The sequence below is a fragment of the Copadichromis virginalis genome, linkage group LG4 (assembly GCF_057382275.1).
Source record: "Copadichromis virginalis isolate Kocher_CV1m ecotype Utaka linkage group LG4, C_Virginalis_male_GT1.1, whole genome shotgun sequence".
NCBI lineage: Eukaryota > Metazoa > Chordata > Actinopteri > Cichliformes > Cichlidae > Copadichromis > Copadichromis virginalis.
The window spans coordinates 2161419-2188492 of NC_140621.1; the positions used below are offsets into that span (position 1 = coordinate 2161419).

The following is a 27074-nucleotide window of genomic DNA, read 5'->3' on the forward strand; positions in this document are numbered from 1 at the left end:
AATTTAGTCTGCAGTCACATAGCGACACCTGTTCATCGGCAACAACAGTCCCCGGTAACCCGGACTAATTATAGGGTCGCACCGTAATTTGTGGCTCCATGTTTTTATTTGCATCACTGCGTTTGCATTGCAGCAAACATGAACATTACATATATTTCAATATAATGTAAAAGCAGTCAAAACAACTAACATCAGAAACAGCTGATGTTATTTGTTATATGTCACGGTGTCATTTCCGCTTCTTTCTCCTGTAACAACAGCCCGGCGCCGTGAGCAGTCGCCTTTTTTGCGCTCGCTATCCCTGCACTTTCTACCATCTGCAAACGCCACGGTGTTCGTGTCGTCATGAAAGACATGAACATCGAGCGTAAAAACAAAGGAGACTGCTACCGGCTTTTTATCTGCCGATCGCCGTGCTACGGTTGCAAGAAAAAGAAGCAGAAATGACGTTCTCTACGCGTTGAGACGTTCCCCGTCCGTCGGCTAAACGCTTGATTGAAACTTCAATGCGACAGTGACACCAAGTAGAATTATAAATGTCACATAGCCCCAAACATGTCTTTTTCAAAGCCTGCGGTGAAGAGAAAGGTTGGTGATGAGCACCGACAATTTCAGGAAAAGTGGGCAATGCAATATTTCTTTGTTGAGCACAGGGGCACCCCGACCTGTCTTATTTGCACAGAGAAAGTTGCGCTGCACAAGAAATACAATTTGAAACGTCATTACACAACTAGACATGCTGAGCTGGATGCAAAATACCAGGGAGACGAGAGAGCGAACCGGGTTGCCAGTCTTAAAACAGATCTACTGAGGCAGCAAGATTTCTCCAAGAAAGCAACCAAAGAGAATAATGCAGCAGTCGGAGCCACGTGGTTAGTGAGATGATTGCTAAAGCAGGGAAGCCATTCACAGAAGGTGCATTTGTCTAAAAGTGCATATTGCAGGCTGCAAATATAGTCTGTCCGGGAAAGAAAGGTCAGTTTAGCAACATCAGCCTTTCTGCCAACACCGCAGCAGATCGCATTTCTGACCTGTCAAGTGACATTTATGACCAACTGTGTGAGAAAGCCAAATGTTTCAGTGTATACTCAGTCGCTCTTGATGAGACCACAGACATCACCGACACTGCCCAGCTCCCAATGTATGTCCGTGGTGTTGATGACAGTTTTGAAGTGATGGAGGAGCTGCTCACAGTAATTCCAATGCATGGCCAGACCACCGCTCAGCAGATATTTACAAGCTGTGTGATGCCATTGAGAATGTTGGTTTGCCATGGAAGAGGTTTGTTGGAATAACAACAGATGGAGCGCCATCAATGACAGGGAGGAAACATGGACTGGTGGCACAAAACAAACTGGAAGAGGAAGGCGTGGAGGAGGCCATTGCTCTGCACTGCATCATCCATCAGCAGGTCCTTTGCAGCAAATGCCTGAAGTTTGACAATGTGATGTCTATTGTTGTGAAATGCATCAACCAAATCAGATCCAGGGGCTTAAAGCACCGAAGGTTCTGTGCTTTTCTAGAGGAAATGGAGTCAGAATATGGGGATGTGGTCGACTTCACTGAGGTACGTTGGCTCAGCAGGGGAAATGTATTAAAGAGACTTTTTGAGTTGAGAGCAGAAGTGAAGCCTTCATGGAGAAGGATGGAGTTAGTGTTCCTGTGCTAACTGATCCCAAATGGCTCATGGACTCAGCTTTTCTTGTTGATATGACACATGAGCTTAATGTACTGAACAAGACGTTACAAGGCCAGGGGCAACTTGTCAGTGCTGCCTATGACAACGTGAGAGCATTCTCCACAAAACTGGCGCTCTGGAAAGCTCAGCTCTCTCAGACAAACCTTTGCCATTTCCCAGCATGCAAGGCACTCGTGGATGCAGGCACACCATTCAGTGCTGACGAGTATGTTGATGTCATTTTGAGGCTACAGGAGGAATTTGATCACAGATTTGCTGACTTCAAGACACACAGAGCCACCTTTCACATTTTTGCGGACCCCTTCTCCTTTGATGTGCAAGATGCCCCTTCTGTGCTTCAAATGGAGCTCATTGAGCTGCAGTGCAACTCTGAACTCAAAGCAAAGTTCAGGGAGGTGAGTGGAAAAGCAGACAAGCTTGGACAATTTTTGAGAGACTTGAGCCCTAGTTTCCCTCGGCTTTCCCGAATGTTCAAGTGGACCATGTGCCTTTTTGGTAGCACATACTTGTGCCAAAAGCTCTTCTCCACTTTGAACTTCAATAAGTCCAAGTACAGGTCCAGACTTACGGATGATCATCTTCAAGACATACTGAGGGTCGCAACTGCTTCCTCCCTCAGGCCAAATCTGGCTCGGCTATGCGAGAGGAAACGCTGCCAGGTCTCTAGCAGCAAGGAGTAGGCAAGAGAAGCCATGTTCAGAAGAACAGTTCATTTTCTACAGTGTTCCATTCATGTTCAGAAGAAGGTTATAGAACTGTTAATACAGACATTTCAATCTAAATACAGCAGATATAGAAGACTGAAAGAAACACACAAGTTCACTGACTAAAAATATCTTCTTATTATTTTATTTATGTTTTACAGATTGATTTATTTTCTTATTAATTCTTAATTTGTTTATTCATTTTTCATATTTTGTGTTAAAAAATAAAAATAAAGAGATTTGAGAAGATTGGAACTTTTTTAACCATGCCTTTCTTGTGGAAAACCTAATGTGGCCCAGCCTCACCCAGACTCTGCCTGCAGCGGCCCCCAGCTAAATTGAGTTTGAGACCCCTGTCCTACACCATAAATCAGTAAGAGAGGGTACGACCTCTCTCATGGCCCCAAGTGGTGTGTGCATGCCAGAGCACTCTGGAAAGCACACAGAGTCTTTACAGACTACTAAGGATCAAACCTCTATCATCATGCAATCGATTATAAAATTAAGCATATATGAGTAAATATTTCTAAGCATAAATGACAATCAACAATATAAACCTTACAGCTGGTTTTAATAACAGAATTCATTTGTTTCTCAAACGAGAAAGAGCTATCGAGAAACACTCCTAAATCTTTAGTTCTTAACTTTTCCAGTGGGCCAAGGTCAACATTATCTGCTAATGCTAAATAGGCTGCCATTATTAACTAATGCTAATTTGACATGAATTAGCATTATGCACTAATGCTAACACTTACTTTTTTTAAAAATGTGAGTAGCTAATGCTAACACTATTTCCCTTAACTTTATAACAATGTGAACGGCTAATGCTAACACTCTTTTTCCTAGCATTATAACATCTGAGCTGCTAATGCTAAGTAGGCTGCCATTAGCACCTACGTCTAATTTAAGGCAAATACGCATTAGAACCTAATGCTCATATCGTTTTCCTTTGCTTTATAACAATGTGAGCAGCTACTGCTAAATAGCATTAGCTAATAACAGCAGTCTAATTTAATGCAAGTTAGCCTCATTTGCATTACAACGATGTGAGGAGTTAACGCCAAGTATGCTGCCATTAGTGGCTAATTCTAATTAGGGGTGAATAAATATTACCAGCTAATGCTAATATCGTATTCTCTTCCCTTTTAACAATGTGAGCAGCTAGTGCTAGGTAGGCTGATGCTAGCAGCTAATGGTAAAGCTAATTTAATGTGAATTAGCATCACATTAGTGAGGAGTTAATGCTAAGTAGACTGCCATTAGCAGGTAATGCTAATTTTAGGTGAATAGGAATTGGCAGATAATGCTAATACCATATTTTCTTGCTTTATAACAATGTGACCAGCTAATGCTATGTAGGTTGCCGTTATTAGCTAATACTAATTTGAGGTGAATTAGCATTATCCCCTTATGCTAACAATGTTTTTTCTTACTTTTTAACAATACAAGTAGCTAATGTGAACACTTTTTTTTTTTATTGAATTCAAATTTTTCCCTTGCGATGTGAAGAGTTAATGCTAAATAGGATGCCATTAGTGGCTAATTCTAATTTTAGATGAGAAAGCATTAGAAGCTAATGCTAATACCATATTTTGTTGCTTTATATCAATATTAGTAGGTAATGCTAAGTACGTAGCCATTATTAGCTAATTTAGGTGAATTAGCATTATCCACTAATGCTAACACTGTTTTTGCCAACTCTTTTCCCTTGCATTATAACAATATGAGCAGCTAATGCTAAGAAGGCTGCCATTATTAGGTAATGCTAATTATTATGTGTGTTAGCATTATCCGCTGCTGCTAGCGATGTTTTATCTTACCTTTTAACAATATCAGCAGCTAATGCTAACACTACTTTAATTTCAGTTAAACCTACTTAGCATTAATTAACTTCATTTAGCATTAAGAAGTTTTTGCTATAGGCTACCATTAGTGGCTAATGCTAATTTTAGGTAAATAGAAATTGGCAGCTAATGCTAATACCATATTTTCTTGCCTTATAACAATGTGACCAGCTAATGCTAAGCAGGTGCCATTATTAGCTAATACTAATTTGAGATGAATTAGCATTATCCGCTTATGCTAACAATGTTTTTTCTTACTTTTTAACAATACGCCATTAGTGGCTAATTCTAATTTTAGATGAAAAAGGATTAACAGCTAATGCTCATACTGTTTGCTTTGTAAGAATGACAGCAGCTAATGATACGAAGTCTACCGTTATTAACTAATGCTAATTTGATGAGAATTAGCATTATCCGATAATGGTAACTCTTTTCCCCTGCATTATAACAATGTCAGGAGTTAATGCTAAGTAGACTGCCATTAGGGGCTAACTCTAATTAGGGGTGAATAATTATTAGCAGCTAATACTAATACCGTTTTCTCTTTTTCCTTATAACAACTTGAGCAGCTAATGCTAATTTGATGCGAATTAGCATTATATTAGTGAGCAGTTAATGCTAAGTAGGCTGCCATTATTAACTAATACTACGTTGACGTGAATTAGCATTATGCGCTACTGCTAATACCGTTTTCTCTTTCCTTATAACAATATGAGCAGTTAATGCTAATTTGATGTAAATTAGCATTATATTAGTGAGGAGTTAATGCTAAGTAGGCTGCCATTAGCAGCTAAAGGTAATTTGAGGTGAATAAGCACTAGTAGCTAATGCCAATACCCTTTTCTCTTGTGTTATAATGATGTGAAATGTTAATATTGTTCTCAAACAACAGAATGAGAATGAAATATTGATTCTAACAGGGCCCGTAAACAGCATTAGCTTAGCAGCATTAGCTTATCAGAGTCTCCATCATGGTCACACAAATCCTTAGCGGAGCAAAGTGGCCTACTTAGCAATAGCTGCTGTAGAAAGCAAAGGGAAAACAGTATTAGCATTAGCTGCTAAATGTGCACTTGAGAACAAATCTATTGTGAATTCAGCCGTGAATGTAGTGTTTCCAGTAAGCTTCCATTTCCAAATGTTAGCTGCTCCTGTCTGCCTCTTTGTCACACACACAGACTGAAATGATTCACAGCCTTGTTTCATCCTTCTGTCAGTGTCACTGACTGTCACTGTGACTGTGGACATACAGCATGGGAAACACACACATGGCTGATACTTGTATCTAAAGTTACAAAATGTTGTCTCTGTCCAAATATTACCTAACTGTAAGTCTACTTTTAATGAAACTCTCAACATGACTTATCAGTTATCATTAATGTTCCTGCAAACAGACTCCTTGAAGACCCCCTACATAAATATCCATGTACTATCCAGCTAGACTAGTGTGTCTGTCCCTGAAAATATTCCTGCATGTGTGATTGTTCATGTCTCATCTGCAGGAAACAAACAGGAAGTGAGTGAAAGACACAGGAAATGATTCCAGCTCTTCCTCCTATATCAGACATTCTCTCCATACCTGAGAGTGTCCAGTCTCCAGCCTGGATCCTTCAGTCCAGCCGACAGAAGCTTCATTCCTGAGTCACCTGGATGATTGTAGCTCAGGTCCAGCTCTCTCAGATGGGAGGGGTTGGAGCTCAGAGCTGAGGCCAGAGAAGTACAGCCTTCCTCTGTGATCAGACAGCCTGACAGACTGCAGACACACAAAACAACAATCCATCTGTTATCCATCTCTATAGCAGCATAACTAAGGGATGGTTCAGGGTCACCTGATCCAGCTCTAACTATAAGTTTTATCAAAAAGGAAAGTTTGAAGCTGATCGTCAAAGTAGAGAGGGTGTCTGTCTCCTGAACTCAAACTGGGAGCTGCTTCCACACCCAGTCCAACATAGCCAGGCTTTCTTTGCTTCTTTGACAAAACCTCAAATCCCAGTCAGAGATGGTGAGCATCATCACAGTGATGATCATTTCTCTGTAACCCAGGCTTTCTGCTTCAGGATCTGTGCACGCTCACAGAACAAGGAGACCTTTAAACATCATTTCACTAAATGGATGGACTGAGCTCAGCCTACAGATGAACTGGATAAATAAAGATTTGACCTCAGTGTGCTCAGTGTTCCTGTCTATTCCTAACATATTCCTAACATGATAGCTGCACTTTAGAGCTCTAAAACTGGAACTGACACATATTTAAACTCCACATGTTACTCAGTACATTCAGTTCTGACACTCGCCCACAGTCCAACAAAGGAAACATGGAGATCACATCAGTTTGTCACCAAAGTCTAATTATTCCAGAGGGCAGTGTTGATACAACTAAAGTTATTTTTAAGCAAAGTTGAGTTTTTTATTGTCGCAGTACTTCATGTCTGAAGTATCACTTAAATGCATTACACGCTGTTGATGGCAGCAAACAAACCACCCAAACAAACAGAGGTGGGAGGCTTGGGCAGACTACGTAGGATCAGCTTGTGGGAGGAGTCAGGATAAAACCAAAGAAAGACAAGCTAACAAACACCACAGTGAAGTGAGTAGCTACAAACTGCAGGCTGATTAGTGTTGTTGAAGAAGTCGGTCTGAGGAACGTTCTTAGGATCAACAAATGACGGCATGTATGAGCCTCCCTCAAGACGCACCATCACAAGAAGAACACATGAGCTGTAGAAAAAGGAGAGACTACGACAGCCACAGCGTTACAACGTGCACCAGCTGTTGGTCTCTCTGGAGACTACTGGGCGTGGCTGGGTAACCAAGGTTACTTGGGAGTTACAGTACATGATATTAATGAAGAGTGGGAGCTGCGTTCTATAGCAAACAATTTGTTATGAGGTAATCAGCTGATCTTAGTTTAACCGGAAGCCCTTCACAATAATTGCAATGCCTTTATTTTGTACAACTACCATCAGTTCGTCTGTACTGATGGTAACTTAAAGTCACACTAATGTCGTTTAGTTTCTATAGTTTATGTAGTAGAAGTATACTACAGTACCCTGATCACTGATAGGATAGATTTATGTAGATATACACCTTTGTGTTTAACATTACTGCATTATAGTACTGTGATCTTTGTCCTTATATATGGCTATATTAGCTATACTGATGTACGTACATATAACTGGATATGTAACTTATCTATTCATCTTATTTGTCATGTATTTGTATTGTGTACTTCCTTTTTGTAAGAAACCACACACATGATCACAGCCGCAAGAATCAATCAGTGAAAGAATAAAGTGCCTCAAACCAAACCTTAAGCTCTTTATTCCACATGCTGGGCCTTCAGTGGTGCTCTGGCTGACACACCGGAGTGACCAGAGTGCTAAAGAGTGAATCGGACACACCAGTGTCATCTCTGATATCTCCACTACATTTAATCGTCCTTCAGCTTGTGGCTGCCGTTAGCTGGTCTGCTAGTTAGCTGATTTGCTATTTAGCCGGTGTGCTAGTTAGCTGGTGTGCTAGTTAGCCGGTTCGCTAGTCAGCTGGTGTGCTGACCAGCGAACCAGTAGGTTACAAGATGAGCTTGTCTGTCTGATGAGCCAGCTCTCTCTGTCTTGGTCATTTTGTCCTTGGGCAAAACCTAACCTACCACTACAACTGTAGCTTACCTCCACCAGTGTGTGAATGTGAGAGTGAATGAATACAGGGAGTGCAGAATTATTAGGCAAATGAGTATTTTGTCCACATCATCCTCTTCATGCATGTTGTCTTACTCCAAGCTGTATAGGCTCGAAAGCCTACTACCAATTAAGCATATTAGGTGATGTGCATCTCTGTAATGAGAAGGGGTGTGGTCTAATGACATCAACACCCTATATCAGGTGTGCATAATTATTAGGCAACGTCCTTTCCTTTGGCAAAATGGGTCAAAAGAAGGACTTGACAGGCTCAGAAAAGTCAAAAATAGTGAGATATCTTGCAGAGGGATGCAGCAGTCTCAAAATTGCAAAGCTTCTGAAGCGTGATCATCGAACAATCAAGCGTTTCATTCAAAATAGTCAACAGGGTCGCAAGAAGCGTGTGGAAAAACCAAGGCACAAAATAACTGCCCATGAACTGAGAAAAGTCAAGCGTGCAGCTGCCAAGATGCCACTTGCCACCAGTTTGGCCATATTTCAGAGCTGCAACATCACTGGAGTGCCCAAAAGCACAAGGTGTGCAATACTCAGAGACATGGCCAAGGTAAGAAAGGCTGAAAGACGACCACCACTGAACAAGACACACAAGCTGAAACGTCAAGACTGGGCCAAGAAATATCTCAAGACTGGTTTTTCTAAGGTTTTATGGACTGATGAAATGAGAGTGAGTCTTGATGGGCCAGATGGATGGGCCCGTGGCTGGATTGGTAAAGGGCAGAGAGCTCCAGTCCGACTCAGACGCCAGCAAGGTGGAGGTGGAGTACTGGTTTGGGCTGGTATCATCAAAGATGAGCTTGTGGGGCCTTTTCGGGTTGAGGATGGAGTCAAGCTCAACTCCCAGTCCTACTGCCAGTTTCTGGAAGACACCTTCTTCAAGCAGTGGTACAGGAAGAAGTCTGCATCCTTCAAGAAAAACATGATTTTCATGCAGGACAATGCTCCATCACACGCGTCCAAGTACTCCACAGCGTGGCTGGCAAGAAAGGGTATAAAAGAAGAAAAACTAATGACATGGCCTCCTTGTTCACCTGATCTGAACCCCATTGAGAACCTGTGGTCCATCATCAAATGTGAGATTTACAAGGAGGGAAAACAGTACACCTCTCTGAACAGTGTCTGGGAGGCTGTGGTTGCTGCTGCACGCAATGTTGATGGTGAACAGATCAAAACACTGACAGAATCCATGGATGGCAGGCTTTTGAGTGTCCTTGCAAAGAAAGGTGGCTATATTGGTCGCTGATTTCTTTTTGTTTTGTTTTTGAATGTCAGAAATGTATATTTGTGAATGTGGAGATGTTATATTGGTGTCACTGGTAAAAAGAAATAATTGAAATGGGTATATATTTGTTTTTTGTTAAGTTGCCTAATAATTCTGCACAGTAATAGTCACCTGCACACACAGATATCCCCCTAAAATAGCTCAAACTAAAAACAAACTAAAAACAAACTAAAAACTACTTCCAAAAACATTCAGCTTTGATATTAATGAGTTTTTTGGGTTCATTGAGAACATGGTTGTTGTTCAATAATAAAATTATTCCTCAAAAATACAACTTGCCTAATAATTCTGCACTCCCTGTAGTGGGATTGTAAAGGGTCTTTGAGGGTCTCGAAAAGCGCTATATAAATGCAATCCATTATTATTATTAAGAGCATCTTTAGGCCTGACTGTGCTCATCCTTCCTCCAACCTCTCCTTACCAAAGATAACAACTACATCAGTATTAGCTCAATAACAATTTCTGCAATTCAATTGTGGACATTCATTTTTAAACCTTGTGTAAAACGATAAAACCTCAAAGTCTGAGCATTATTCTTTGTGCAAACAGCTCTTGCAGGTTCCCCCGGACTTAGGTTATTTTTATTATTTAATTACTTTCCTTTAAGCAGCTGTTCAGGCTACTAAACTCATCCCAGAAATAACAAGTGACACCATTAATAGTAGAGGTGGGAATCACCATACAACTCGCGATACGATATTATCACAATACTTAACGCACGATACGATATTATTGCGATTTTTTAAAATATTTTGCGATATTTAAATTCTGCACATAAAGGTAAACTTTATCAATATTCATTTTATCTAATATCAAAGTCTCACACTCAGTCTTTCTCTCATTTCAGTCAGTTTTATTGTTGACAAACTGAACGGTTTGTATTACAGTCTAGTCCAACTTAACTGAATGCAACCATCTGGTACAATTATAGCTATTCTGAACTATGCAATTTATGAAAACTATGCAGCCCCTTCAGCAACTGAAGAATTTGAAAGTAAATTAAAAAAAATATATAATTTTACATTAAATAAAAAAGTTTCAAACTTAATTAAAATTAAACATGTCTTAAATTAAAATAAGTAAACTGTCATGTTTATTGCTGCCAAAAAAAAAGTTAAACACATTTGGACAGTGAAGGAATGTCAGGATTGTTGCTCAGAAAAAGGATCAACATGCTCTGACTCCAGAGCATGTTGACTTCAGAGAAAAAATTGTTTGTAACAAAATATCGATTTCTGCTGTCCCTGTATCGATACATTATTAGCAAACAAAATATCATGATACTACACAGTATCGATTTTTTCCCCCACCCCTAATTAATAGTGGAGCTAACTTTAACAGGTGAAACTGATTTGACCTATAAGGCTACTGCAGTTACTTCTTATCAGGTTTAGTAGGGAAGACATCTGGATGAGGTAGTTAGTAGTATGTAGTTAGTACCGGGCGACTCCCCTCCCCCACATCGGCACCAGAACCCTGTATTATCTACAGGGTAAGAATGCCTGTTTTATCAAACTATGGCCATTACTACTGTGATCATTTGCAGCCCAGTGTGCCGCTCTCTCTGCTGGGATGAACCACTGGAGCTCACCCAGTCATCCCTCTCTTTCTCTCAAGAAGAAGTGAAATAAATATATTTATTATGTTACGAGTCTAATATTCTTTAAATCAAACTGTAATGAATAAATCAAGCAAGAAGATTTGGTGGCTCCACGTGTTGTAGAAGAAAAGATAAACATCTCATTTTGAGAAATCAGCCTTTAAAATTAAGTAAGTACTGTGAATAAAAAACAAACAGCGAGCCAATCAGCAGTCGCCAATATCCTCCTAATTTCATTCACAAAGAAATCAAATATATATATTATGGGCCCAAAGGAGCCTAAATCTTTAAATTAGGCAGTACATGAAGTATTTTTTTAAATAAACAAAGACATGACTATAACAACTTTTAGTAATTCAGAGTCCAATTATCCACTCAAATGTGAATAAAAGTTCACTTGACAGCTGTAAAAGTTACCTGTTTATACAATAATATAAATCACATTTCAAATGATCATCTGTGGAAAAGTTTGAATCCTGACCTGAGAGTTTCCACTGCACACTGTGAACTCTTTAGTCCAGCGGACAGAAGCTTCACTCCTGAATCCTGCAGGTCAGAGTTACTCAGGTCCAGCTCTCTCAGACTGGAGGACTGGGAGCTGAGGACTGAGGACAGAGCTTCACAGCTTCTCTCTGACAGGTTACAGCCACTCAGTCTGAAAAATAAAAGACAATCTATAAAACAAGTACTCATGTAGAGTTTGTTAATACATTTCACAACATTAAATGTTGACTTTCTATTTTTAAAGAAAACAAAGATACTAAGATACAACATCATATGTATGAACTTTAATTAATAATTCTAAAAACTAAATGTTTTCTGATCTGACCTCAGAGTATTCAGTTTACAGTTTAAACGTTGTAGTCCAGCAGACAGAAGCTTCACTCCTGAATCCTGCAGCTTTCTGAAACTCAGGTCCAGCTCTGTCAGACTAGAGGACTGCGAGCTGAGAACTGAGGACAGAGCTTCACAGTTTTCCTCTGAGAGTTCACAGATGTTAAGTCTGAAGATAAAAACATGAATAAAGATTGTTGTTAAAGTGTAATCAAGGTGCAATAGCTTATTGTCTTGTGCTGAGCAGGTTAGTAAAACTTCCGTTTAACTTTGAAATAAAATAAAAATGCTATGAAACAAGGATAACTGGATAAAGATATAAACAAAAACAAACATCAAACACATAAACAAACAGAACTAAACAGAATACAAATTGATCTGACCTCAGAATATTCAGTTTGGCATGTGGACTCTCCACTGCAGCAGACAGAAGCTTTACTGCTGAAGCCTTCAGGCTGTTGGTACTCAGGTCCAGCTCTCTCAGACTACAGGACTGGGAGCTGACCACTGACAACAAATTTTCACAGCCTTTCTCTGAGACGTTACAGCTGCTCAGTCTGTGAGAGAAAGGGAAAAAACCACAACAAAAAAAACAAACAATATATGTGATCAAATTAAATTTGTTTATATGTTGAACCCTTTTTTTAAAAAATTTATTTAAACCTATGAGACTATGAGTGCTACCAGTCCAGTGCACATGATTGGTACCTTGATGGTACCTTGCTCAGGGGTACCACAAGGTAACTATTCGGTGGATTCGACCCCTGACCTTATGATCATGGGGCGACCACTCTGCCTACTGAGCTAATAATTCTGTGTACACTGTCATACAATATTAACTAAAACAATTATTTTAGAAAATTTTAGTAATTCAATAATCATGCTCATTACCTGTGTATTGTGAATAACACTGGATTTTAAACACTAGCTGTATAAAACTCTTCCTGTTAAAGGTGTGTATAAAGGAGATGAGCTGAAATGCAGACTTCATGGAGAATGTTTGCTGTCAGCATATATCAAAGACAAAGCAGAGATCCATCCAGTCTCTTCCACTAAGCCCACAGAGGGACAGACAACCACTCTCACTCACACCTGCATGAAGTTTAGATCACCAGGTAACCTAACTGCATGTCTGTGGACAGTGGGAGGAAACTGTAGAGGACCCAGAGTGAACCCACTGTAATTCTGTGATAACACTGGTTATGGAAGCCTTACAGTTACATATGGTTACTGACAAGAAACACGACCTTAGAGGCAATTTCAGTAATGAAGACCGAGTTTCTCCCTCCATACAGGATGAAAACATGACAGCACAGCAGAGATTTATATTTAAAAAGGGAGGGTGTGCACTGAAAGTGAGATACAAACTTGAACTTAAATTATGAACATCAGAAAAAGATGTAGGTGAAGTCTGGCAGGTGAAGTTTGTGCTTTAGAATAAAACAACCAAACTCCTGGAGTTGGAGACAAGTGAACAAGCTGAGGATAATAAACCTGTCAGAGGGGCTGAAGCATCAGAGCTCATGTTCTTATAGGCTGGGTCTGGATTGTCCTTTGATAAGAGTTACAGAACAAAGTGTGTTTTAGAAATGCTGGAGTGAAACATTAAAACTACCATATATTTACCGAGTGACTGATGATCATTTAATTCACTATTTTAAAAAAAATGTTACAGTGCTCTTTGAACTCAGCATTTCTGATTTATTTCCCATGATTTTAACAATGAAGCGATGACAACATGTTTACTCACAGAGCTTTGTTGGAGGCTTTGACCACTGGCAGCAGCCTCAGAAGAGCCTCCTCTGAAGCAGAGTATTTCTTCAGGTCAAACACATCCAGATCTTCTTCTGATGACAGTAAGATGAAGACCAGAGCTGACCACTGAGCAGGAGACAGTTTATCTGTGGAGAGACTTCCTGATCTCAGGGACTGTTGGATCTCCTCCACTAGAGAACGATCATTCAGTTCATTCAGACAGTGGATCAGATTGATGCTTTTCTCTGCAGACAGATTCTTACTGAGCTTCTTCTTGATGTACTGGACTGTTTCCTGATTGGTCAGTGAGCTACTTCCTGTCTGTGTCATCAGGGCTCGTAGGAGAGTCTGATTGGTCTGCAGGGAAAGACCCAGGAGGAAGCGGAGGAACAAGTCCAGGTGTCCATTTGGACTCTGTAAGGCCTTGTTCACAGCACTCTGGTAGAAGTGTTTCTTTGCAGATTCTTCCGTTTCAGACTTCTTGGATGTTGTTTGTTGTTGTTCCAGCAGATTGAGTCCAGAGTTGCTGAAGGTCAGATGGACATGAAGAGCAGCCAGCAACTCCTGAACACTCAGATGGATGAAGCAGAACACCTTGTTCTGGTACAGTCCTCTCTCCTCTTTAAAGATCTGTGTGAACACTCCTGAGTACACTGAGGCTGCTCTGATATCGATGCCACACTCTTTCAGGTCTGATTCATAGAAGATCAGGTTTCCTTTCTGCAGCTGATCAAAAGCCAGTTTTCCCAGAGACTCCATCATCTTCCTGCTCTCTGGACTCCAGTGTGGATCTGTCTCAGCTCCTCCATCATACTTGACCTTCTTCACTTTGGCCTGAACCACCAGGAAGTGGATGTACATCTCAGTCAGGGTCTTGGGCAGCTGTCCTCCCTCTCTGGTTTCCAGCACATCCTCCAGAACTGTAGCAGTGATCCAGCAGAAGACTGGGATGTGACACATGATGTGGAGGCTTCGTGATGTCTTGATGTGGGAGATGATCCTGCTGGCCTGCTCCTCATCTCTGAATCTCTTCCTGAAGTACTCCTCCTTCTGTGGGTCAGTGAACCCTCTGACCTCTGTCACCATGCCAACACAGTCAGGAGGGATCTGATTGGCTGCTGCAGGTCGTGTGGTTATCCAGAGGCGAGCAGAGGGAAGCAGTTTCCCCCTGATGAGGTTTATCAGCAGCACATCCACTGAGGTGGACTTTCTAGGGTCAGTTAGGATTGTAGTTTTGTGGAAGTCCAGAGGAAGTCGACACTCATCCAGACCATCAAAGATGAACACAACCTGGAAGTCTTCAAAGCTGCAGATTCCTGCTTCTTTGGTTTCAGTAAAGAAGTGATGAACAAGTCCCACCAAGCTGAACTTTTCCTCTTTCAGCACATTCAGCTCTCTGAAAGTGAATGGAAATATGAACTGGATGTCCTGGTTGGCTTTGTCTTCAGCCCAGTCCAGGCTGTATTTCTGTGTTAAGACTGTTTTCCCAATGCCAGCCACTCCCTTTGTCAGCACTGTTCTGATTGGTTCGTCTCTTCCAGGTGAGGCTTTAAAGATGTCTTCTTGTCTGATGGTTGTTTCTGGTCTGTCTGGTTTCCTGGATGCTGTTTCAATCTGTCTGACCTCATGTTCATCATTGACCTCTGCAGTCCCTCCCTCTGTGATGTAGAGCTCTGTGTAGATCTGATTCAGGAGGGTTGGGTTTCCTGCTTTAGCGATGCCCTCAAACACACACTGGAACTTCTTCTTCAGGGTGGATTTAAGGTTACGATGACAAACAGCAGCTGGAAGTTCTGAATAATAATAATAAAAATACAACTTTAACAATCATATTTTACAAAATGCTGATGACAATTTCTGACCCACTGAGAAATGACTGAACACACTGGTGTCACAAGTCTCTCATTTATCCAGCAGCTTAAATCTTTAGATAAATCCTCTTACTGCTCTGCAGACGGTCAGCCAGCTCCTCCTGCTTCATTCTCCTCAGGAAGTCCACTGTGATCTTCACAAATGCCTCTCTGCTGCTCCTCTGCTCATCATCCTCCCTCTGAAACTCCAAGCACTGGGGCTTATTTGGATTCAGAGCCTTCTGGATCTTCTTCAGCTCGTTCTTCACAAAAGTGATGATGTTGTCCTCCAGCAGCTGGAACAGAATACTTTATGAATGACCCACCACTCTGAACTTTAGTCCACACAACATCCACTTCTTTACCATCAAGGGGCATATCATCCGCGAACTCTTTACCAATTATAGGTTTGACTTTATCTGATTAACTGAGACTTTGTCCACAACTCCATGATCCCAAAACGTTGATGCTGTTCATATGAATGCAGCGATTTCAGTGGGAGAAACATTTCACTGGTGTTCAGAGCTGAACTACCAACAGGTTGATGATCAAAGCCAGAAACTTGGAGATGTTTCAGGTGACTGAGTTGATCGTACAGACAACTGGTCTTAAAGGTTCACTCTGTTTACACATACAGATCAGTATTTAAGGTTTGACTCTCATCATCCACTGGGGCACAAACTGGGCGTCATCAGGACGCTACAACACAGAACAAACACCATCCCCACAGACACAGCAGCCAGCGAAGCAGAAGAACTTCACATCAAGAAGGTCCTGAGTAAATGTGAACGCTGGTTTGAGGGCGGAGTCAAGGAGGCCATTTATGTGAAAAGGAAAGACCATCTCTGAATGGAGGAGGGGCCTAAGGGTACAACTGTCACCATCTTACATGCTGTGATTGCAGCCATTCCCCAGCTCTCTGTGAACTGGACTCATGACCATTGATCAACAACCATTGATCAATGGTCCTGACAATATGCGTACCAATGATCAATGAACTGACCTCCCAGCCCATTGTTCCTTCAGTGGGCTGGTTTCAGTCATACAAATGTCCTGTTTATGAGATTGAAACCTGCAGTCAGCTGAGACTGAAGAAGTCACCTGATGATGATGAAACGTTTCTCCCACTGAAAACATCCAGATGAACAGAATCAAGCTTTTTGGGATTTACGTACCTGGATGATTGAGCATCAAGACACAACTCTGTGACTTTTCTCAGATGAATAAATCCTCTCCTCCAGCTTTGTTTACATCTACCAGCCCTGTGGCGCTGCCCAGGGAAATAATCTATGTGAGAGGTGGAAAGTCATACAGGTGTCTGCTCCTGCCTTCAGTTATTTTATCTACTGTGTGTCAACTGGCTGAACCTCCTCCAACTGTCTACTGTCTCCCTAAACTCAACAATGACTTAGTGATCTATCCATTCTCTGACCAAAGACATCCTGCTGCAGGAGGTTAACATAGCAGCCAATGATGATCCCACTCACTGTGAACAACACATTTGGACCTGATTTGCTGCTCTGGTTTACACGTGAACTTCCACTGCTGCTGTCACCAACTTGAGAGGCTCTACAGAAAAACTGGACTTGTCCATAAAAATCATAAACTACATTATAAGGACAGCATTGCTCAATCAACTCTAATTACTACTGACATGTTATCTCTTCTAACTAAGGTACAGACACTCAAACTTGCTGCTTTCAGTGAGAAGTCAAATGTCTGAATATGAGCTGGAAGCCGCTGAGAGTCCTCCTCCTTCCCGTGGGGTTTACTTTCTCTACTACTTTCAATATAAACACGCCCCTTTCATGCACCTGCAGAGGGCCACCAGCAGATGGAGCTGTCTTAAACAAATCCACTTGGATAGTTAGCTGTAGATGATTTTCTCAGTATGATTGTAGGACTTTGAGTTATTCTTTAGATTTATTTAAACTCCTATATTGTGCACAAGTGTTGAGCGACCCATAATTTCTCTGTACCTTTCATAAGAGCAGCCAGACTTTCAGCTAGTTTTTCTTTTTTAAGAGCTCAAAGTTATTGAAGAAACAGTTATTCAGCTTCATTCCCACTGATCTCGACTACAAACTGTTTCACTTTGGTTTCTGTTTAAAGCCTCGATGTTTAAAACGTTTCCCTGTGATCACATTTGCACCGTCTGATTTCAAAGTTTGTTTTCTTTTGGTCATTTAGTCCACAGAGTCCTTGGTGTTCTGAAAGGGACCTATAAATAAATGCATTATTATTAATATTAATAATAAAGTAGTTGTTGTACATGTACAGACCATAAATATGGAGTCCAGCTGTGTTTGATGCTGCTGGGCAGACTGACCACTGGGAACCTCTGAGCTCTGCTGCTCCACTCTGTGGAGGAACCATGAAGGATTAGATCAACACAGGATAAAGATCCAGGAGTTTCTGCTCAAATAACTTCATCTGAATCAAGTCTGTCAAGTTTTAGACTCTCAGATTCTGAAGATATATTTTCTGTTTTCTATGAACTTTCTTTCATCAGTGATGGAAGTGATGATGCTGCAGAAGCTCAGAGGAAACTTTGAGAAAACTGTGATGAACCATCAACTAATGCTCTCAGGAGGCCAAAGGTCCCTGAATGTAACTGTGCAGTAGATTCAACGAGTGTTTGAAACCTGACCACTTCCATATGTTTTCATTCTAACACAAGAAGTCCTTTTCTCATTGCTTTGATTTGAGTTTTCATTTGAGTTTTCTGAGTCTCGTATTTGGAGTCGAGTCTAATCAATGATCTGACAGAAGAACATTAAAAAGGAGTTACCAGTGCTGTCAAAATTAACATGTAGGGTTAGGAGTTCATCTGTTATCATGATTAACATGATAAAAACCTTTAACACGACACATCTGGAGAGCAGAACGACTCAAAATCCCTGAAATGTTTCTATCAACGCACTTCGAGCAGTTTGTCTGAGTAGAGTTACCTTTGCACACGTGCAGATGTGCAGCACATCTGTTAGTGACGGAAGCTGAACCAATCAGCTCAATATGGAAGATGACAAACACACACTGACCTCCCGATGGAAAGTTTGAGTATTAAAAAAATAACAAGACGGACCAGCCGACCAACATGAAGGATTCTGCACATCGTGACAGAAGGAATTTTCTTTTCACCGAAGCACTTCCAGCTTAAAATATCACAACAATGCAAAGCACTGATGACACAACTGCCAAGTGGACAAACTGCAGACCTGTTAGTGTTGTTAATAACATAGTTTTGGTTCCTCGTGTCAAAGACTTGAAGAAGAGTGACAGAGAGTGTTAGACTGCTGCAGGATCAGTGCCACCTCCACAGACCTGTGAAGAAAATGATGGTTTGACAGATGGGCTCAGATTCAGGATCAGCTGAGGAGTTTGTGGCTGACAGAATCCTGCAGGTACAGAGCAGAGCCCATCATTAGCATGCAGGACTGTCCCTGGGGGGGTCGGCTCATTCAGGAGCTTAATCAATGTTTACATGTTCAATAAACATGTTAAGTGTGTAAATTTGCCCTTTTCTCTCGAGTCTGTTTGCTCATGAAATGAACTTTGATTCGTTTACATTAAAAATGATGTTTAATGGTGATTAATCCAAATGAATCCACAGTAACCCTGTGATGAGTCTGATTAAACATTTTCATTAACAGCAGTAATATAGATTATATATTATTATATATTAGTGCACACTTAGCTTTTAGTATATATGTTTGTTACAAAGTTGTATTTACAGCAGAGAAGCTGAGTTAAAGACTGAAAACTATTCAAAGTCTCTTTGAATTGAAGCGTTTAACATTCTTTGTGTTTATTCTGCATTGACTTCATTATATGGTGTAAACGTCTGTTACAGGCTTAAATATAAAGTTGGAAAAATGTAACTGCAGCTATTGATCAAGTAATTGTGATTAATCAGGATTAATGACAGAAGATTGTGTCATTAATTAGTCATGTTTTAATCTACTGACAGCACTAGTGTTCACTCTGGTGCCTCCAACTGTTTTACGCCCTTTCAACACCTTCGTGGTCAAAAGTGTACACGCACAAAATCTACAATAAAACCCTCACGCAGCAATAGGACAGACACACAATCCATTTATCTCTGTGTCTCAAACACACACACGTGTATTCAAAGCCTCGATTTGTTCATATTTCATCTGCTGTGTTTTTATCTTCAGCGTTTTCAGTGTTGCTGCATTTACACCAAAAATGTTTCCATTGATGAATCAGATTGATTTGAATGTGTTTCATCCATACAAATCCCTCCCTGGTGGTCACATGACTCTATAACATAACAGGAGTCATGTGACAAGAGTTTCATGCTGTAAAATGTCAAAATGGTTGAATGTGGTGGAGTAAAAATGTGAGATGTCAGCTACTTTTCTTCAATATGAAATGTTTGCAGGGCCTGACAGGAAGTGGACGGACGCTCTGATCACTTCCTGTTTGCTGAAGTGGGTTTTCAGTTGTTTAGAAACCAAAGGCTTGTTTTAAAAGACAGTTTAAATGGGACTGAGGGAACGACGTGTTTGTAGTTTATATCCAACAACATCAAGCAGTTAAATCAAAGAGCTCATGTTGCTAACAGCTCACCTCTCTGCAGCAGACACAGGCTGGACTTTAAAATCAATGGGGTGATCGTTAGACCAGTCACTCTGTAAGGACACAGAGCTGGGTCGAGGTCCAGGTTTGAGTCTCTGATGGATCCTGAAAAAGTTATAAATCTTCAGTAAAATTCTCATCACATATCAGCTGATATTATTGGTGTTAGCTTACCTTTTCTCAGCTGACTGTCTTTGCTCAAATATCTTAATGGCATCTTTGACTGAGTTACTTTCATAAGACACAGAGCTTGGTGGAGGTCCAGGCTGGTTCCTGTGAAGAATGATGCAGCAGTGATGTGAGTGCTGAGCTGTGACATGGAGAAGAGTCATGGACAGTTAGAGATGGTCATCTCACCTCTGAGCTTTGGTCTGGCTCTCATGTTCCCCACACAGAGTGCTTTTAGAGGGAGGGACTCCCTCCTCTCTGTCCTCACACTGATCCATGCTGCTCAATTCAGCTCACACACACTTTCTACCTGCAGAGGAAACACAAATCATTCATGTGCACATCAGCTGAAATCCTCCTTTCATCATGTGTGCTGTCCAAATATCAGCTGCTTCTTTCCTGCTTCATCTCAGTGTCAGCTGGATGCAGTCAGACAGCAGTGTGAGGCAGAGGAAGCTGCCATCAGCTGCTCTGCTATCAGTCCACTAGATGGAGCCTGAAGCACACACGATGCATTCACTGACACACACTGATTCACTGTTTGGGAAACTAGAAAAATGTTGGTCTTGAACTAGCTGCATAATGCAGACAGGGTAGGACCCAAATATAACGGCGAAACATCTTCAAGCAACTTATAGAAGTCCAGATGCTTTTCTTTCCAAGCTCCTTCAACTATGATGACCTGGATGACTGAGAACCTTCACAGGAAAAATGAAACACACTGAACAAAGAATGCAAGACTTTCACAATAAAACAGCAAACAAAGGAACACAACACTGACACGTGAGCTTGACAGAGGAGTGGAGGAAAGGCAGACGAGAGTGAGCGAGGGAAAGAGGAGACAAGAGAGACGTGACAGGCTGAGGAAATATAGAATGGAGCACCAGGCCTCACACAAACACACACAAACACACACAAACACACACAGAGACACACAGAGGCACACAGAGACACAGAGGGAATCTAATGATCAAGGAACTAAACAGGAAGTATAAGAAACTCAAAGAAGCATAAATAAGACTGTAAATGAACCAGAACCATAAACCATAATACAAAAAATGCAAAGTGCTTGGTCAAAGGGACCCAGAACCATTAAAGTTCTTTTCTTTGCTCTTCAGTGTTTGAGTTCAAACAGACTCCACATTAAACTATGACAGCACCGTCCCTGCTGCTGCTGTCAGACCTGTTATTCACTCACTGCTCGCCAGTGTTTCTAATGAGTTTTACTCATCCATGAGAGTTTAAAGCTTGCACTTACAAGCAATGTTCCCTCTAATGTTTCACTTGTCTGAGCGAACACACAACCTCCCTGAGCGATCCACTGTGAGCGACATTAGACGTGTGCACTGTGGTCACGCCAGCGTCGAATCCATCCAAGTTACATGTTTATTAAAATAATCAATTTACAGCGTTTACATTTCTGTTAAACTACTTTTAATTAACTGCTTTAGCCCACTTACAATGAAAGTTAAAAAAGAAAATCTTGTTCATGACCTGCAGCATGTTAACACTATTGGAAGGAAAAATAACTTGAACTTCAATTTTGAAAACACAACTTTCTTTAAATAAAGCTCTGACTTGTATTATGAGTCTGTGGTCTGGGAGAGAGTCTGTAACTCTGTCTGCAACATACAGTAAATAATGACCAATGTTGGGCAGTTAATTATATAGTTACTTCTTCAAAAAAGTAACTGAGTTTTGCAAACAGAGTTTTTTGCAGCTGTTTACTGCAAAAAACTACAGCCAAGGTGTTTTTTTTAAAATAAACATTTCAAACTATTTACAGAACAATCAGCTGTTCTGCATCAAATCTGATGCCACACAAATTATTTGTGCCGCTCCAAAAAATAATTTCTGTCCACTATGAGATGAAGGAGAACAACAGCCTGATACCTGCAGGCCTGACAGCAGCAGATGTATCACTGCTGCAACACCTGTAACACTCAGCAGGCGCCTCATTGTTCTGACACACACAACAACACTATTGACTACACTACACACTAACTACACACTAACTACACACTAACTACACACTAACTACACAAGATTTGCTCTAAACGTCTCAAATCTCTCACATCTCAAAACACCGCCGTCACTCCATTTCTTAACAACTAAATGCCATGTTTTGATTGGTCGACATGGTACATTTTTCGACCAATAGGAAAGGCTGGGGGTTGGTATTGTTTTTGCTCACAGGCTTTCGAGCGTTTTCCTTATAAAACGCAGTTTTTACCGTTTCTTCCTGCAGTAAATATAAACAACGACAGTATTCAGGAAGAAAACCAAACATTGCAGATATTTTATCATAACTCTGGTTTTACGTGGTCGATCAACACAATTTAAAAACTGGTATAAAGTCCACACTTTTCCTGTCAGTTGTTCCGTCTGTCCTGCTCACATCTCCAATGGTTGTACACGTTGTCATTAACGTGGCTTCACTCCACATCAGCCGCTTTGCTAAAACACCGGCACATATTTACTTTAATTTCAATTCAGGTTAGAATTCTTTTTGTGTGCTCAATACAGATTTTCTCTGCGCAGAGACCGTGCCAACAGTGCGCAGCTTAGAGGGAACATTGCTTACAAGGTGACTACCAATAAAAATGAGTGTGCTTCACTGTCAGAGCTACGGTGATTCATCCAGTAGGACTTGATAATAAAAATATTTGTTTGATGCTTTGCATTGAGGCGCATTGTTGAATTTGCAGGGACACAATAACCACAGATCAGTTGTTCAAACCACTACAGTAGGGAGCCATGTCATGAATAATAAACAAATACTAATACTAATACTACTACTAATAATAATGTTAATTTAAGTAATTGTTTTTGACTGAACATCACATATAATGTAACAAGCAGTAAATTCAGGTTAAGTGCATTATCAGCATTTGGAGGAGCTCCTTATCCTTCACTGCTCACCTCTTACAAAGTGTTCACACAGTTTGCTAGCTTCTTTCAGCCTGCTAGCTATGCTAACAAGTCTACTACACACACTTGACTCGGTCACATGACAGACAGCAGAGATAGCTGCTCTGCTAGCTAAGCTAACTCATGTTAGCTTAGCTAGGTCAAGGTCAAAGAAATGAGGCGATGCTGCTGGGAGTTACGTCACAGACTAGCAGAATTTAGTTATTCAGCATAATATTTAATCCTTATTATCTGCTCCTCTCACCTCTGTTTACATCTGAAAACAAGAAAATTTAGCCAACAGTTTATTAGCTTTGGTGAAATTATAAACAGGCATCAGCGCAGTCACCTATACTGTGCTTTAATGCTGGAGCAGCAGGAACACCAGTTAATCTAAAATCTCCTTTTCTCTCTAAAAAGTGACAGCAGACTGAGTCAAAGACAGAAACCTTATTTAAACACCAAATATTCACTTCCTGATCCAGGATTCAAAGAGGACGTTGAACTTACTCAGCTTCTTCCAATGAACGTCTTCACTCTGCAGCTCTCTGCTGTCTGGACCAGGTCTGTGTAGAAACAGAGAAAATCCTCTGCTTCTTCTCCGTCAGCAGTCGTCTGTGTCTGCAGACTGCGTCACATTAAACACTTCACACCAGCAAAGAGGCTGAAGCTCACAGGTCAACGGTCAGCTGCTGCACTGTGTATAACAATTCACTTTTGAACAGTAGATAGCCTGTAGGCGTCTCTGCAGTGATAAACAGTTTACACATTAAACACTGAACCATAAAAGAAGCTTAAGCTGCAGCTCACAGGTCAAAGCTCAGCTGCTGCACCCAGTTATGAGTTTAAATAAATCATTAATCATGATCTTTTCCCTCTCAGCACTTTCACTTGGCCTTGGAGTGTTTTGACGGAGCTACACTGTATGTTTCAAATGTTGTAAATAAATTGGGAGTTAGGGCTGGGCAATATGGCCTAAAATCCATATCGCGGTATAATTTGAAGCATGTGCGGTAACGATATATATCGCGATATATTCTTTTCTTCTGTATAACGTATTTTCCACACTATAAGGCAGACTTACAATCCTTTAATTTTCTCAAAAATCAAGAGTGTGCCTTATGTATGAATTCTGGTTGTGCTTCGTGACCTCGAACCGATTTTGGCTGCAGAAATCTGTTAAAAATGTTTTAGCACAACTTTGGTAAGCCGCACTGCTTGATGGATCGTCAGAGCATTACGGCTGCCGTAGTGAGGAGCTTCACGGAGTAATCTGGGTCCAAAACTCCGACAGCTTCAGGTCCCAAAGTCAAACGAACACTGAGAGTTAAAAACGGTCTAAATTCTTTCATCTTTAATAAAATCATCAGCGTTGCTGCTTTAGCAGATGTAACAATTAAGTTTAATATCCATGAAAACAGAATTTATTAAATTTAACGGACTTAGAAGTTAACAGGAAGTTAGCGCGCTAGTTTACACCTAAACATTTCATACCATGTTCTGACTGAGATTTTTGAAACTAATTCAAACAGCTCTGCTACCACTTCCAACATAAATGAAGACAGAAAACTAAACAGCAGTGACGTTTGTAGGGTTACTGAAGTTGGACTACCTGGTATATAATGTTGTGCTACGTGATTGCTAGCGACACAGCTATGTTAGCATAACATTAGCACAGTGAAGCTGGAGGATGAACCCCAACTCTTTTTCCACTCGATAAAAGTTAACGTGAGTGATTCTGGTGGTCAGGGACAAATGCAGTCGCATAGCAGGATGCTGTACACGGGCCAAACTTCAGTCACGAGAACAACTGAGATCATTCATCCACAACACGAGGCTAGTTATTAATATACTGCCACAACATGGGAATAGAGCAGCTGCAGAGAATTCAACATTATTGAATCAATGTTACGGAAGTGGAGGAAGCGCAGTTTTTGGCTTTCCCCGCGTTTCAAAAGTGCTTCATCTCTTTGCTGTGACTGTCACCCAGCATAATTGCAGAGGATAATGGTTTTAACCGCTGCGATGCTTTCGACCAAAACAGGTGCAGTTTGATGACATCATCACATGCGCTGTCGCGATTGAGCGGTATAGTCAAAATCTCTATCGTTGACCAAATTTAATCGATTCTGTCGTTTATTGTTTATATCGCCCAGCCCTACTGGGTGTGATTTTGTTGTATTGGTTTGTTTTTTGGTTTTATGTTTCCATGTAGATGAATGAAGACAGATTCACTCTTACCTTTTCAAAATGTCTATAAGGTAGACGAGGTCTATGCTTTTCTGCCTCTTCACAGATAATCCCAGTGATTTTCCCTTGGTCTGAAATTTCACCTGATCTTGTGATATTGAGAGTCATCTGCCTTTGAGGCAGCTAACCAAACAGTGTTCTCTAAACTCTAACTTTAATATACTTTGATATATTTCAGATTTCTGAGCTCTGCTCTGACTCCGTGCCAGTAGCTCCTTAATATGACTTTAGTTTGATCAATAATTAACCTGCAGAAAGTTTCTGTTCCCACTCCACCACGCCGAACAACCCTGAGAACAAATAATATGATGTGGGTGTGTCTGCAGGCTTCAGCACTGTGAGCATTAAACACAATAAAAGACTCACAAGTTCCTGCTCAAAGGTCAGCTGCCTTTAGATCAATCATTAACCTGCAGCAGGATCCAGTCTTCTGCCTGTTGTGGTTGTGACAGCTGCTCGTAGGAGAGTTTGTTTGTAGGAGGTGGAGATGTTCTCAGATCAAGTGCGTAATCGTCTCTTTGTGTAGACGCTAAAAGCTGTGAGCCAAAACTCTCTGCTCTGAAACTCTTCACTCAGTCCTCACGCTGAGAGTTTAGAGGCTGAACTTCTTGTTCCTCCATAACACTTTTCATGAAACAGCAGAAATGAGCTTGTGTTTCTCAGCAGTGCGCACACAGAGAACCGATCCTCTCTGCTCAGTCTGAACAAATCAAAGTGAAACGTCAGTGAAAACACAGCTGCTGATCAAACTGTGTCAGATTAATGCCTCAATGTTTCACTGTGACGTTAAAAAATACATAAAAATGATTTAAAGAAGTAGGAGGCAGATTTTCACAATAAGAGCACTTTGTTTTTAATTCAGTTAATGTCAAACTGTCATCAACACCTCTGTGTTGTCTCCGTCTCTGAGCAGATTCAGGCATTACTCAAATAATAAAGGCTTTCTTTTTTCACTATTATACTTTTCATTAGTCTCCAGGTTGATGATTATAAACAGAATTATTAAAGTTTTTATCATTTCAGGCTGAAAATCAACATGAATTTGGTTTTAATCAAAGAAGCTCCTTTAATGTGTGTCATTAAAATCCTCACACAGACTTAAAAAGGCGACATTAACATTAAACTAAATGAAAGAAGCTTCAGCTGAGAGCTTCATGCAGTCATCATCAGCAGCTCATAGCAGTCACAGCTCTTTATTACGCAGCTTTGCAGGAATTAAAGTGGCTGAAGTGTCAGAGTTTGTGTGAGAAGCTGCTTCATGGACAGCTGTACACACGTCTTTATTATTTCTTCATAAATCGAACACACAGGTTTGTCTGCAGATGATTTAAAGTGTGTCGTTGTGCAGTTAAAGCTGTTGGTGTGACGCCCTGACCTCCTGTGAATGAAACAGCCAATCAGATCCATCAGAGAGAGAGCAGGAAGTGTTGTGTGTTTGTGACAGAACAAGGAAACAGTGATGATGATGAACATAAAGGTCCTCTGATGTTTCCTGTTACAGTAACGCTTGTTCATCTGTTGCTCTCCTACACTTTCCTATAAATAAAGGAGAAAAAGTCCGTTTAGTTTCATTTCCTACAGCTCAGAGTTACACTTCACATTCCTGCTGTCACATCAAAAAGCTTCACTTTGGTCCAACATCTACATGTTAACATGAAACACAGACAGACTCAGAACATCTGGAACATCTGCACTTTGACCCAAACTGTTATTGCAGGATATTTTCTACATATTTCTTATGTTGGACCTGTTTGAACTGTAAATGACCTGTAATCATCTGTAAATGGTGTGAGACACACTGAGGCCACCTACAGGGCAGCTGGGGAACAGCAGGGATCTGAAATCATATGAGACGTTAGTGAGTGAGAAGAACAAACGGAC

At 40.8% G+C, this 27074-nt stretch overlaps 1 protein-coding gene across 1 annotated transcript in view; it reads right to left on the minus strand.

Annotated features, from left to right (window-relative positions):
* The window catches only part of LOC146710524 (uncharacterized), a 31836-nt gene extending 7362 nt beyond the window's left edge, over positions 1–24474 (minus strand). Inside the window, exons 1-11 of the mRNA XM_085453104.1 lie at positions 23454–24474; positions 20223–20343; positions 20040–20138; positions 19857–19970; positions 17546–17624; positions 15358–15559; positions 13409–15206; positions 12042–12215; positions 11654–11827; positions 11306–11479; positions 5827–6000 (exon numbers count right to left, since the gene is read on the minus strand). Of these exons, the coding sequence (XP_085309230.1) occupies positions 5827–6000; positions 11306–11479; positions 11654–11827; positions 12042–12215; positions 13409–15206; positions 15358–15559; positions 17546–17624; positions 19857–19970; positions 20040–20138; positions 20223–20311 (3077 nt within the window). The 5' untranslated portion in view covers positions 20312–20343; positions 23454–24474. The remainder of the gene's footprint in view (positions 1–5826; positions 6001–11305; positions 11480–11653; positions 11828–12041; positions 12216–13408; positions 15207–15357; positions 15560–17545; positions 17625–19856; positions 19971–20039; positions 20139–20222; positions 20344–23453) is intronic.
* Between the last annotated feature and the right edge of the window lie 2600 nt (positions 24475–27074).